This window comes from Clinocottus analis, unplaced genomic scaffold (genome assembly GCF_023055335.1).
Source record: "Clinocottus analis isolate CAN_PGR_092001 unplaced genomic scaffold, fCliAna1.0.p SCAF_17, whole genome shotgun sequence".
NCBI classification, from domain to species: domain Eukaryota; kingdom Metazoa; phylum Chordata; class Actinopteri; order Perciformes; family Cottidae; genus Clinocottus; species Clinocottus analis.
Window position 1 is genome coordinate 4,451,891 of NW_027175898.1, and position 12,267 is coordinate 4,464,157.

Here is a 12,267-nt window from a genome sequence, read left to right on the forward strand (position 1 = left end):
CAAAGTTCAGACGACCCAGACGTGTAGGTGGGGAGGACCGCCTGAGGCTACATGTCTTGAGTATCACTTTGACATTGAAACTACAGGTTGAACCAAGCACTTCACTGAAGTGAGGGACATACAAGCCAACCGCCACATTACATCACGCGCGGGTGAATTCCAGCCAGAAGGGGAAGAGAACGACTGAGAAATCGTTTTCGGTGTCTTACCCTCCGCGGAGATGTCCTTCCAGGGCGTAGGGGGGTACATGAAGGCAGCATTCTGGATCTGGTCGTTAATGTCCTCGTCCTCATTAAAAGGGAAGGTCCCGCTCAAGCTGACGTACACGATGACTCCCACTGACCACATGTCTAAGGAGCGGTTGTAGCCTTTACTGCGCAGCACCTCCGGAGCCAGGTATGCCGGGGTGCCGACCACCGAGCGCCGGAAGGACTTCTCGCCGATGATACGGGCAAAGCCAAAGTCACACAGCTTTACCTGAGAGGAGATGGAGTACTGTGGTCAATGCATCCGCACACACATGCGCCTTTTTCATTAGGCGTGGTGCAAATTAGGCTTTTTTTTTTTCACCTGAGGAAAAGGCTCTGCGGAGGCCAGTAGTACATTCTCAGGCTTCAAGTCACAGTGAACAATGTTTTTGAAGTGCAGATGTCTCAAGGCCACCAGGATCTATAGAGAGAAAAAGTCAACAAACAACAAAAAAAAGCACAGACTTAGCTAAAAAAAGATGTAATAAAATCCAGATGACCATGATATAAACTCCAGCATCTAAATGTTTTAATGCATGAAGTGTCTGCTATAAACAGGATAATGTTTGTACAGACTACGCAGTAGAATCTATGATGCAGCCTTATGGAAAAATAACAGCATGCAAATGCGCCTAAATACTTCCATCCTGACCAATACCTTCACGTGACGACACATGATCTCATCTCATCATCCCATCTATATTCACGAGGCCTGGCGTAAGCGAGCGCTGCACGCATGTCTGCCCATGGCCCGGGACCAAAAACCACAGAGTGCCTCGCTCCGCTATCCTGACCCTGACTTTGACAGAAGTCCTCCCGGCCACATCACAGCCGGGCCCGCCGCAGCTAATGGGGCTGTCGTTGACGGCCCCGCTTCTGTTTGGGGCCCGCGATCCGCGGAGGCCCCAGGGCCCTGCTGCTCTCCTAATCAGGCCACAAAGCCACCAGCACACTGCAGGCTTGTAATCCACGGCCAGGGAGGGGGGAGGGGGGGTGATGCCATGCAAGGCCAGCCGCGTAAACAATTCCCCCCAATCAGCTCACCACAAGAATAAACAGGCCCTGGAGCTGCAGACACTCAGTGGGCTCACACCCAACACAAAACGAATGGAGGACACAGAGAGAGAGAGAGGGAAAGAATGCTACTACTAAATAAAACACAAGAACTTTAGTATGAAGCGTGGCAGGGCAATGACACGCTGTATGTCTCATACATCATCTATCATCAGTGGATTTTGAGATCAGCCGCTCTCAGAGAGAATATGAAACGTTAGGATTTTAGAGCGATCCAGTTAAAGTCAGCCTGAGCGTGCTGGAATCCTGGAGACAAAACATATCTGCAAAACATGGAGCAAAAGGGTGAGACGCAGCACGGACCTGTGTGACGAGGAACTTGGTGACGCGTTCAGGCAGTTTGCTCTTCTCGCTGGACAGGATCATCTCCAGCATGTCGCCGTGCAGCTTCTCCATGACGACGAACACCCGCTCCGGCGTCTCAAACATGCACTCCAGGTTGACGATACCCGGGTGATGCAGATTCTGAAGAGAAGCACAAAACACACGGAGAGGTTGCAACTCGTGTCATATATATGTGTCATATGTATCTATCAAAAGGCTCCCACGAGGCCTCTCATACCGACAGCACAAGCTCCTCTTTGATGTAATCAATAGATTCCCGTCATTACCTGTAATATGGCCACCTCGTTCCTCAGCTGGCTCTCCTGCTTGGTAGGAAATCTCATCTTGTCAATAACTTTTATGGCCACATCCCTGCCGCTCTTTCTGTGTTTGCCTAAGATATCAATGGGAGATGGTGTAATTCAGAACTTTCAACACACAAAATGCGCGGTAAGTTACCGTGGTACCATGCTGAAAGCAAAACATACCTCCATACACGATGCCAAACTGGCCGGATCCCAGCACTTCATCAGAGAATATTTGGTACACCGAAGCAATATCCTGTACAGGGACAATTTGCATTGTTACTGCTGTGTTTGTCTTTGCAATTAATTAAGGTTTCATCAAGAAAAACCCGGGGGAAATATGTTGTTCTTCCAAAAATGTTTTCTGGTATTGCCAAATATTTTACTTTCACTCAATGCAGAAGTGGAAGTGAGATGAAACTCAGTCAGTAGCTTCCCAATTTGTGCAGCATAAAAGCTTCCACTGACAGTTTGGGTAAAGAAGTAGTAATACATTTTTAGATTTGACCACAACAGATACTCTAATAGCACATGAATGCATGCATGTGCAGGCTGTGCTGGGAAATTGAACAGCAGCTTCTCCCAGAGCAAGGAAACCCCACTCACCACGTTCTCCTGGATCTGGCAGTTGGACACAGATATGCTGATGGACAGCTCTTCTGGGGGACAAAACACATGATGTTTGCACATTCAACAACCCAAACAACACCATTTAACCAAAGCATGACGCGTTAATTGTAGTCCGAAACGCATCGAAATACTAGTAATCTGTTTGTTTCTTTCATAACTTTCAAGCTTATCGCAGCTGCATGCAATAAGTCACAGCCCCATATAATGGAGCGTTTTATTACACAATAAATTGGCAATAAAATTGATCTGGGAAGCTATGTGTGACTGAATGGTGCAAGTATGCGATGCATTTCAAAACTGGGAATTTAAACAGCCGCAGAGTAAAGTCCAAAAAGTTTTGATTTGGCATTATAAATGACCACATGAACTATGTCAATATTTGTATTACTTAATGAATATACATCTATGCATGACGACGGCTTTGAACAGCTTCTTGTCTAATGTACCTGACTACTGTGCAGGAGGCTGAGCAACGGTATTTACTTTCCAGCTCTCCTTCCTTTAGTCCACAGACACCAACACAAGGTTTCCCTGCTTTGGTAAAGCGACTGAGGCGCTACTTGATAATTGAGCAAACGTCAAACTTATTATCAAGAAACTCGACAGGACTTTTCATTTGTTGTAGCCCCTGGCCTCAAGTAACCTACGAGTCTCGTGTTGAGGGAGGAAAACCCTCGAAGTGATGACTTGTAGGATATAATTCATCACTGAGAGGGGAAACAAGGCATGCAGTCACAAACTGACAACATTCATCACTGATGTGTATTACAAACGATGCTTTGCATCTGTCTTAATCGCAGAGTTTAGGGGGATTTTGCATGCCTAAAGATTAGGTATAGCTCATGGCATCTCATTAGGGGACAAGGAAACATCCAAAAAAGGCTCTTTTTTAAAAGATTTTGCCTTTTGAAATCCCCGTTCGGCACATGAAATTCCAATGTCTTATTGAATATGATTGGCCGTCAAAACATCACCTTTTAGATCAAATAAATATTCACCATGCTCGCTCTCATTCAAGTTGTTTCAGCATTTATCCCACAAAGCAATGTTTTTTTAACACAAGAGAGCTTCTTCTACTCACTATGATCTTTGCCCTGGCCAGCAGGACTGGCCACACTGGGCTGCGGGGTGACGGGCATCAGGGCCTGTCTGATGGCCTTCTCCCAGCCCTGAGCCACATCCATGCCGACTCCCGAGGCGGCCAGAGCCGGGCTGTGGTAGTGACTGCAGTTGTTCTCCCCTACATAGTAGACCATGGTGGCAGTGATGATCTCAAAGCAGTGTGGGTTGCTGCCCTGGGCCAGATTACTGTAGTCTCTGGACTGTTCCACCTGGAGGATCTCGGACAGGGGGATTTCCTGTGGGAGGGGTGAGAGACAGATGTTAGATATTCACAAAAACAAACAGCATTTTGTGAATATATATGATCAAAAATATTGTCATCCAAGTGAGAGCCGCAGTATCTTTCTCTCTTTCTTCATTTAGTCCGCTGATTGTTGCCTGCACGGTCACCACCAACCAAAACACCGGCGGCATGATCAGTTTATTAGTGGAGGAGACAACAACACTCAAGACAAGACAAAACAGCAGATGTCCAAACACATGTCTACATAAGTATCAACACGTATGAAGTCATATTACATTTTGAGGAGAGGTAAGAAATAGAGAGAAACAAGAGACATAACCTCATCGGATAATTATAAAAATACAAATATTTAAATATATGACAAACTCATCAATAAAAACAAATTGAGAACAATTCTTAACTATTTGCTCTCTTGATCAAATCAACAAGTTTCCTTCTTGCTGTAAAATAAACATTTAATTTGAACACATTTTCTAAGTGAGATAATAATCTCAAAATGTTGAATCTTAAAATGCTGTAATGCAACCTAAACAATACCATAAGAATAAACAGCAGCACATGCAGTAACACTCACACACTCCAGAGTCTCCACCCTCGTTTGCTGTAATCACACACAGTGTTGACTGTTCAGTCGCAGCTCTAACTTTCTCCTTTACTACTTCTCTCTCTTATGAGCGTGCACGGAGAGGACAGTTTATCACCCCCTTCCTCTTTCCAACTCACTGTCAAATCAAAGAGAGGAGGGAGGGTCGAAAAATGTAAAAAAAAAAAAAAAAAAACACAGCGAGGCTCCAGCCAATGGGGGCTCATGGCGGCGCACGCTGTCCCCTCCGCGCGGCTCACCACAGAGTATCAGATGAAGTGCTTGTGGTTAGCGGGGCCGGGTCACGTGAGCGGGCCCTGCGGCCAGCGTAAGTGCTCCGGTTCCTTGATTACAAGGCAGGGCCAGCCAGAGGCCCCATCTGAGCACGAGCCGCTGGCGCTGCCGCTCGCCACTGAGACGAAAGACACGGCAACTACCGGCCCTCCACAGGGTCGAGAGTGGGTGGGTCGGGGGAGGATGGGGTGTGTGTGTGTGTGTGTGTGTGTGAGGGGTGGGGGCGTGTAAGTGGTTGTGTGCGTGCGTGTGTGTGTGTGTGGGTGGGTGTAACGTTTGAGTGCGACAGGACTCAATCTGGCAGAGACAGAGAGAAGCCCCCTCAGCCCATGAAAGGTTCTTCACAGAAAGCCACAAGTACAGGGGTTTCATCTTCAAACGAGGAGCCGTTATGGCTTCCAAATGGAGAAAATGGCTGCCATGCCTGCCAAGCGAGCCACCACGCGACCGCCACACTAATCAGAATGGAGGTAGGAAGAAGAAAAGAGGAGAGGGGAGAACAGTAGCCGCACACTGATGAGCAGCAGGCAAGAAACTTCAGAGAAGCGAGAAGGACGCACGGCTTCCCGGACGCACACCGAGCATATGGAGAAGCTGTGGTTTCGGAGAGGAGAACCCCCCCTGAGAGAAGCGTTTTCTACTGTACGCACAGGACATTTATCTCCCATTATCTATCATTGGATACATATCTGCTACTCCGAAGCAACAGCCATGCAGCAAAGACCAAACTTGGGCGCATGAGAAGGAGGTCTTTGCAGCAAGCCTTCAATTCGCCTCATGAAGGTCTTTAACGTAGCTGAGTGCCAAGTTGATAATAAAGAGCCACATAAAGCTGCCAGTGAACACACCCTGAGGAGCCGGTCCCTGCTGAGGTTTCCTTTAGTGGCAGGGGATGCAGGGTGTGACAGAAAAAAAACATCACCCTGCTCTCCCAATTATTCTGAGTTGTTACACAACCAGCATAAAAAGGGAGGTAGTGAGAAAGAGACTTTAGAAACTGCTGCGTATAAAACCACCTGTTTGACACTCACACTCAGAAGTGAACATGCCGACTTTTGGCCCCGGAAACTCTGCAGCATCCCACTCTCCATCCCACTGCAGCACATGTCTGACCACAGCTCGAGGAAGTGTCAAAGTCTCAAGACACACAAAGCGACATGAACAATAAAATGATTTTGACACAACCACCGACGCACATGTGGAAGTCTTTACCTTGCAGGCTCCCTCCCTGCGTCCTCAGTGTGTAATTACTGTGCTATTAAGCCCCTGCGGCAGTGTAATGACTGACTACGGCGCTGGCACTGAGCGGGGAAGTGTCACACAGTCTCCGCGAATGATTTTACATATCAAAGTTGCAATGTTTCACTCACATCCATCACTTACTTGCGAATGGATTTTTCTTTTTTTTTTTTTTTTTAAAAAAAGACTTTGAATTAAAAACTCATTCTCAGGTTTCTAAGAATGTACCCACGCTATAAAATAATCATCCATCACAATTTTCCTGTAAGTCCACTGTTGATTTACTTGGGGTTCCCTATGGTCAAAAATACAACTCTCATCAAAACCCCTCCAAATGCCCCATCGGACCAGCTCTGATCTGACTATAGCTAAACATAGCGACGGTTAGTGACTTAATCCTTTCGCTTCATGCAGGGGGAAAAACCACAGCGGGGATTTCAGCGGGCCGAACTGACCTCACGGTAGTTCACAGTTGCGACACGACAGCCGAGCTGAGTCACACCGCTGCCACTGGTTCAACTGCATCGACATGCCTCTCATGCGGGTGGCAGACAATGTGCAAACACGGACATGAAAATGGATCTCTCCTCATGACATCAACATCTCCACGTTTCAATCAGAAGACAGTAACTCAAGGGTACATTGGTGATACCGTGGAGCTACGATGGGGACTCATTGACTTCATCTGCATGAAGGCTGCTCCATTTATTTTGCCCATTTAATAAATGCTTCGGAGCGTTTGATGTGCAGGACGAGGACATGGTTTTCCAAAAGATGATAGACGCATGCTTACTTTGTAGAACTTGGCTCCGGTGTCGTTCTGGAAGAGACTCAGAGTCTTGCTGTCCAGCCTCCAGTAATGTCTCTTCCGCTGTTCAAGGGGGAAAACGAGCACAAAGTCAGTCCAAACGACAACCAGCACATCACCCACCGATGTTGCACTGCTTTAGAAATTTAGTTTCATGAGGAAAATACCTTCTGTGCTGAATTCAACACATGTGAACAGCTTTGGAGAAGGAGTTTTCCCCAGCTTACAGGCTAAGCACAGCCTAGTTTTCAGACTGGGCTCCTTGGTTATCAGTCTTACCAGGTTGTCCCTGCTCGAATAATGAACCATCCAGCCCTCCTTCACAACAGTGGTGCTCCGTCTCTTGGTGTGTTTGATGGACTGGACCACCCGCATCAGAGGGATGTTGCTGCTGGTGGAAGGGCTAGACACACAAGAGAAAAATCACGATTTCATGAATCAATATGACAATTACATTTACTCCACCTGTAGCCAGCTGGTGAAACCACTTATATTTATTCTTCTAACCACCCAACGTCTGGTAGGTCAGGAAGTGATGCATTTTATGTTTGCAGCAGGGGCAACACCACTGGAAACATAAAACGCTCGCTGCTGCTGCAGAATAAACATCGGGATTGGGCAGTTAGACCTGGTGATTTAAAACATAGCCGCAAAGTCCCCGGTTCGAATCCGGCTGCTGACCTTTGTTTGCTTTTTGGTTACCTTTGCTTGTTGTCACATCTTCCCCTTCTCCCTCTCGTTTCCTGTCCCTTTTTACTGTACCAGCCATCATGTTTGTCTCAGAATGGAGTCGCAGAAATGAAATCGTCAAACAGGACAACCTCTACTCAAACGTCTTCATACCTAATCGCCTTGATGGGCTCTTCGTCCTTCTCTCTGTCCAGTAAGGGAGAATCCATGTCGAACATCCTCTCATCTGGGGTGGAGGGCTCCTCCGGGTCGTCCAGTCTGCCGCCATCCATGTCGCCACTGTCCACCTCCATGTTATCCATGGTAGTGTCGGAGTCTGGGCCAGGGCTGGCGGGCTCTACGCGCAAACATCAAATATGCAAATATGCAAATATTACAGAGTGCAAATATCGCAGACGTAGCACTGTGGCCGCGAACTTGGATGTCGAACTTACCTCCATTGAAGTCCACCTCCCCCAAACAGTCCCGTGGTACCTTTGAAGCACATCGCTTATGGCAGTTGAATCTGCAATCTGTCAGATGGATTAAGAAAAAACAGGTAAGTGTGGCAAAGCATCGCCGACACTTTTTATGAATGAAAACCGCTCGTAAAAAGTCCTACCTTTACACTGCATGCCCTGGCGAAAGAGACCCTTGAGCAGACGCTTGCAGTACTGGCAGATAGTGGGGCGAGTGTAGGTGTGGATGGCGAAGGTGTGCGGCACCTTGACCCGTCCCAGCACCATCTTCTCCATCCAGATAGGCCTGCCGCTCCAGGACAGGATCCTCTTCCCTGCCTCCTGATGGGACCTCTGCTGCGGGGGTTTGGAAGGACGGAAAGGAAAGAGAAGACGGAGGGACGTTAGAAGGATTAAAAAAACATATGCAGCAAGGAAGTGAAGGGAAAATAAAGGAACAACAGCCTCAACGGGAGTATTTGAGTGATGGGGAAAGACAGAGTGAATAATGGCATGGCAGCAGAAGAAGAGAAAGAAATCAGTGGAAAAGAGAGAAAGAGATCTGTCCTACTGAGCTAGCATGACTTTGCAGAGTTAACACAACTCCAGTGGTCAAAAAAACCTTTTTCACCACATGTTTCGTTCAGGTTTTATAGGAATGGATCAAGCGGGAAGATCCCGACAGAAATGGGAAGGAAGCTTTCTCCATTTTCATAAATGAGTCGATACGTAAACATTGACTTTGAATGTCATCAGCATAATTACATTCCCTGATGATCTTTTGCGTGGGGACGCAGATAAGAGGGGAATATTCCAGTGCGGGCGACAGCAAAGACTGTTTCATAAGAAGCATCCCTCCACTGAGCTCAATTCAATTTTCTGCATCAGTGGTATTCTACAGCGGGGCCCAGGAGAGTCACCCGTGGAAGAGAGCCAAATTTGATAAGCGTCGACACGTTTAACAGTGGAGACAAAGCTTTTGAGCGCCGTGCGGACTGAGTCTGACTGCCTCACATTCTTGGCCAGCTCACCTGGCTCCGCCTTCTGACTTGGGATGATGTCGAAACTCCGGGATGATACAAATCCTTCCCTACTGTCCCCGCTTCATTCAGAGAACAAGCGGATACCGGTGTCTTTCCAACTTTCCACAATGCTCTCTTTCTATTCACTCCTGTCCGAGCACATGCATTCATGAGAGCCGCCAATCAGAACTCACCTCGTCCGGGACCACCGCGGCATTCTCGGCGGGTGGCGGTCGGGGGACGGAGAGGCAGGGGCCGGGCAGCGACACATTGGACAGTCGCCTCTTCCTCACGCCAGTACAGTTATTTGGGATCTTAAAGGCGCAGCGCTTGTGGTAGTTTAGCCCACATCCTGAGGACGTGAACACACAAATGACATCAGTCACACACACTCAGGTCGCGCAGACGCTGCAGATTACAGCACATCGACCTGCGAAGGGGAAAAGGCGGTGAGCGTATTTTCCTTCTGCGAATCGGCCACACGGCGACTCGAAAGGAGAATCACAGGAGTGTCGCTGGTAAATAAATCAACCTCTTCATTTTCTGTTTTAACTGGCAGTCAGTGGGGACTTCAAAGGCCGCCTGATCATGTGGAAATTATCAGTCACATCCGAGCCCGCAGGGACTTGCATACTTCCACTGGGATGTGAAAGCATTTCACTGGCTGCACTGCCAAATATTTCTTGTTTGCTTGTATATCTCCCTGAAGCATTGTTGAGGTCAGAGATGTGTTGTGTTTGTGTGTGTGGATACAGTAGGAAAGAGGATGCGTTCGCTGCCGACGGCGGAAGGCTGACAAAGACACAGCGGGGTCCTGAGAATTCGACAAGGTGTGTTTGTGTGTTTGCGTCGAACCTTCACATTTAAGCCCCTGCCGGACGAGACCCCATAGCATCTCCCCGCAGTAATCGCAGAAGGTGGGGGCCTTGTAGGAGTGGACGTAAAGGGCATGGGGTCGTATCTGGAAGTCTTCAACTGTGGCTTGAGCTAGAAACAATACACAAGTCATGAAGTTAACGAAAAGCAAAACAAATCTGGAAAACTGTTTGTCATCACAAAAAAAGGACAGAGGAAGAGAAAAGAAAAAAAACATTTTGACAAAAGATGACAAACAAATCAAAAGGACAAGGAGAGAGCAGCCATTTATCGAATGTATTTCACACGGTTTTTAATACAAAACCAATATCCAGGAGAATACTCCGTCTCACTTCATGTGTGTGTATGAATGAGGAAAGTAATCTAATAGAACTGAGATTCTCTCCGCAAGCACTCCAACACAAACAAATACAAGTGCTATGTCTACACTGCTGCAACAGAGGGCGCCACATCTGCAAACCCACTATCTCAATGTCATAACTTCATGGAAGGAAAGTGGAAGTTGGAAAATGCAGAATGATCCTGTTATAATCAGTCCGTCTTTGTTATCGAGAGCACAATATCAAAACCAACAGCGCTGGGAACGCGAACCATTGCCTGTCTCTCCCTTATTTTTCCTTCACGTCTGCACTGTTTTGTGTCAAACACACACACACACACACACACACACACACACACACACACACACTGAACTCATTGTTGGAAGCAAGCGTTGGTTAGTCATGACTGTGAATCATCAAAGATGTGAGGATGCGTAAGATATGCGGGAGACTGCCGTCCAAACCTGCGCGTGCAACTGAAGCTACAGAGCTTAGCAACGTGCGCCTCGATGTTCCTGTGCAATCAGTAATGCGTCCCCAGTGACCAAAGAGGGAACGGTTAATCTTTATGCTCGGGTCAGACAGAAATGCCAATGCTGTGGTGACGTCACAGTGTGTGTGCGTGTGCGTGTGTGTGTGTGTGTGTGTGTGTGTGTGTGTTAATTTCCTTTGAGGTGAGTCAACTAAACACATTTGCTTGTGGACAACTGAGGACATTCTCAGCTGTTGTAACTGTAATGAGATGCAGACTTGAACATCAAATATGACATGTGGCCTGTAAAAGACACTTTCTTTCTGCTCCACATAAAAGAAAGACGAAAACATCCTCGAAGAAAGAAATCAATTCAAAGAACTTTAGATGTCATAGACATCCTCACTGGCAATGCAAAAAAAAAAAAAAAACAGGATCCGTTAGCTTGACAAAGCAACATTTCCAAAGGCAGGACAGGTCAAAGGTCAACTCGAGGGTCAACCCAAATAACAAACCTTATCTTAATGTTTAAGCCACTTCCTGGCACAGCTGCTAATAAATCATCCCAGATATTCATATTTATGCACACCATCAACACAAGCATCCATTTCAGAGAAACATAATGGCTGGGGGGGATTTTTTTGCAGTTTGGGTTTGATTTGAGAGAGAAGAAAGAGCTCCGGCAGGTCACATGTCATTGAACACAGCGCTCTGGCAGAGACAGATGAAAGGCGGCATTCATGAGCTTTTTTACACACGTCTGCAAAACAACTGTCCGCTTCTTAGCAGTCGCAGCCTTATGTAATGCTCGTCATGCTAATTAGCATCAAGCAACACCAAACATAAACTCGACACGTTGTTTTTCGCGGCGCTTCTCACGAAACGGAGAGGCTCACATGAATGCACTATCTGTTTGCTTTGAGGCACGCAGTGTTCGTTCGGAGGCCACAAGTTTCCATGCGACAAAAACAAGTTTGCCGTATTTATGACAAACAGAAGGTATTGTAAAGTATAAGTTTCCCACTGCCAGCCGCGGTGAAGAAGGAGCTTGTGTGGGTGAGAGTTTAAGGCAGGGGAAAACAGAACAAAGGGACAATCGGTCAGGGCCAAGCCTCAAACCTCATGGGCCGCGATGGCCCGAGCGGTGTCCGCTGTGTCCAGGGCCGCCCCGCACATCAGAGCGTGTTTACAGTCCGTGTGTCTACTACAATCACTTACTGCAGGAAAAAACAAACGCTCTGCTTTGAGCCCACAGCCAAGAAAAAGCCACTTCAGCCTCCCTCTCGCAGCGAGAGATATTCAGACCATCTCTCTTTCTCTCTCTCTCTCCCACGGCCGCAGAGTCCGACAACAGGTTGGTTCAGGGAAACTGAACTGAAGATGACAGGAGACAAATTGCGGGGCCAAAAAATAAGCTCATATTGTTTTCTGAACCGAATGAGGGGCTTGGGAACGTGGATCTCCCACCTTGTGCTTCTCTAACAAAGATGTCTGACACGCAAAGCCCCTCTTGTGAAAGAGGCCCAGTTTATTTGAGTGTTAAATTACATTTTTTTTTTTTTTAAACTGCTGGTGCTGC

At 47.2% G+C, this 12,267-nt stretch overlaps 1 protein-coding gene across 2 annotated transcripts in view; it reads right to left on the minus strand.

The window, feature by feature from the left end:
• The window catches only part of prkd3 (protein kinase D3), a 34,247-nt gene that overhangs the window by 3,001 nt on the left and 18,979 nt on the right, over positions 1 to 12,267 (minus strand). Inside the window, exons 4-17 of one of the 2 annotated variants that reach the window (XM_068580917.1) lie at positions 9,876 to 10,007; positions 9,215 to 9,372; positions 8,163 to 8,355; positions 7,996 to 8,073; positions 7,715 to 7,898; positions 7,151 to 7,274; positions 6,857 to 6,934; positions 3,663 to 3,939; positions 2,558 to 2,607; positions 2,135 to 2,207; positions 1,934 to 2,040; positions 1,626 to 1,787; positions 571 to 669; positions 210 to 477 (exon numbers count right to left, since the gene is read on the minus strand). In XM_068580917.1, coding sequence (XP_068437018.1) covers positions 210 to 477; positions 571 to 669; positions 1,626 to 1,787; positions 1,934 to 2,040; positions 2,135 to 2,207; positions 2,558 to 2,607; positions 3,663 to 3,939; positions 6,857 to 6,934; positions 7,151 to 7,274; positions 7,715 to 7,898; positions 7,996 to 8,073; positions 8,163 to 8,355; positions 9,215 to 9,372; positions 9,876 to 10,007 — 1,983 coding nt within the window. Of the gene's footprint in view, positions 1 to 209; positions 478 to 570; positions 670 to 1,625; positions 1,788 to 1,933; positions 2,041 to 2,134; positions 2,208 to 2,557; positions 2,611 to 3,662; positions 3,940 to 6,856; positions 6,935 to 7,150; positions 7,275 to 7,714; positions 7,899 to 7,995; positions 8,074 to 8,162; positions 8,356 to 9,214; positions 9,373 to 9,875; positions 10,008 to 12,267 lie in introns of both variants that reach the window. The other variant, XM_068580916.1, reaches the window with a different exon arrangement.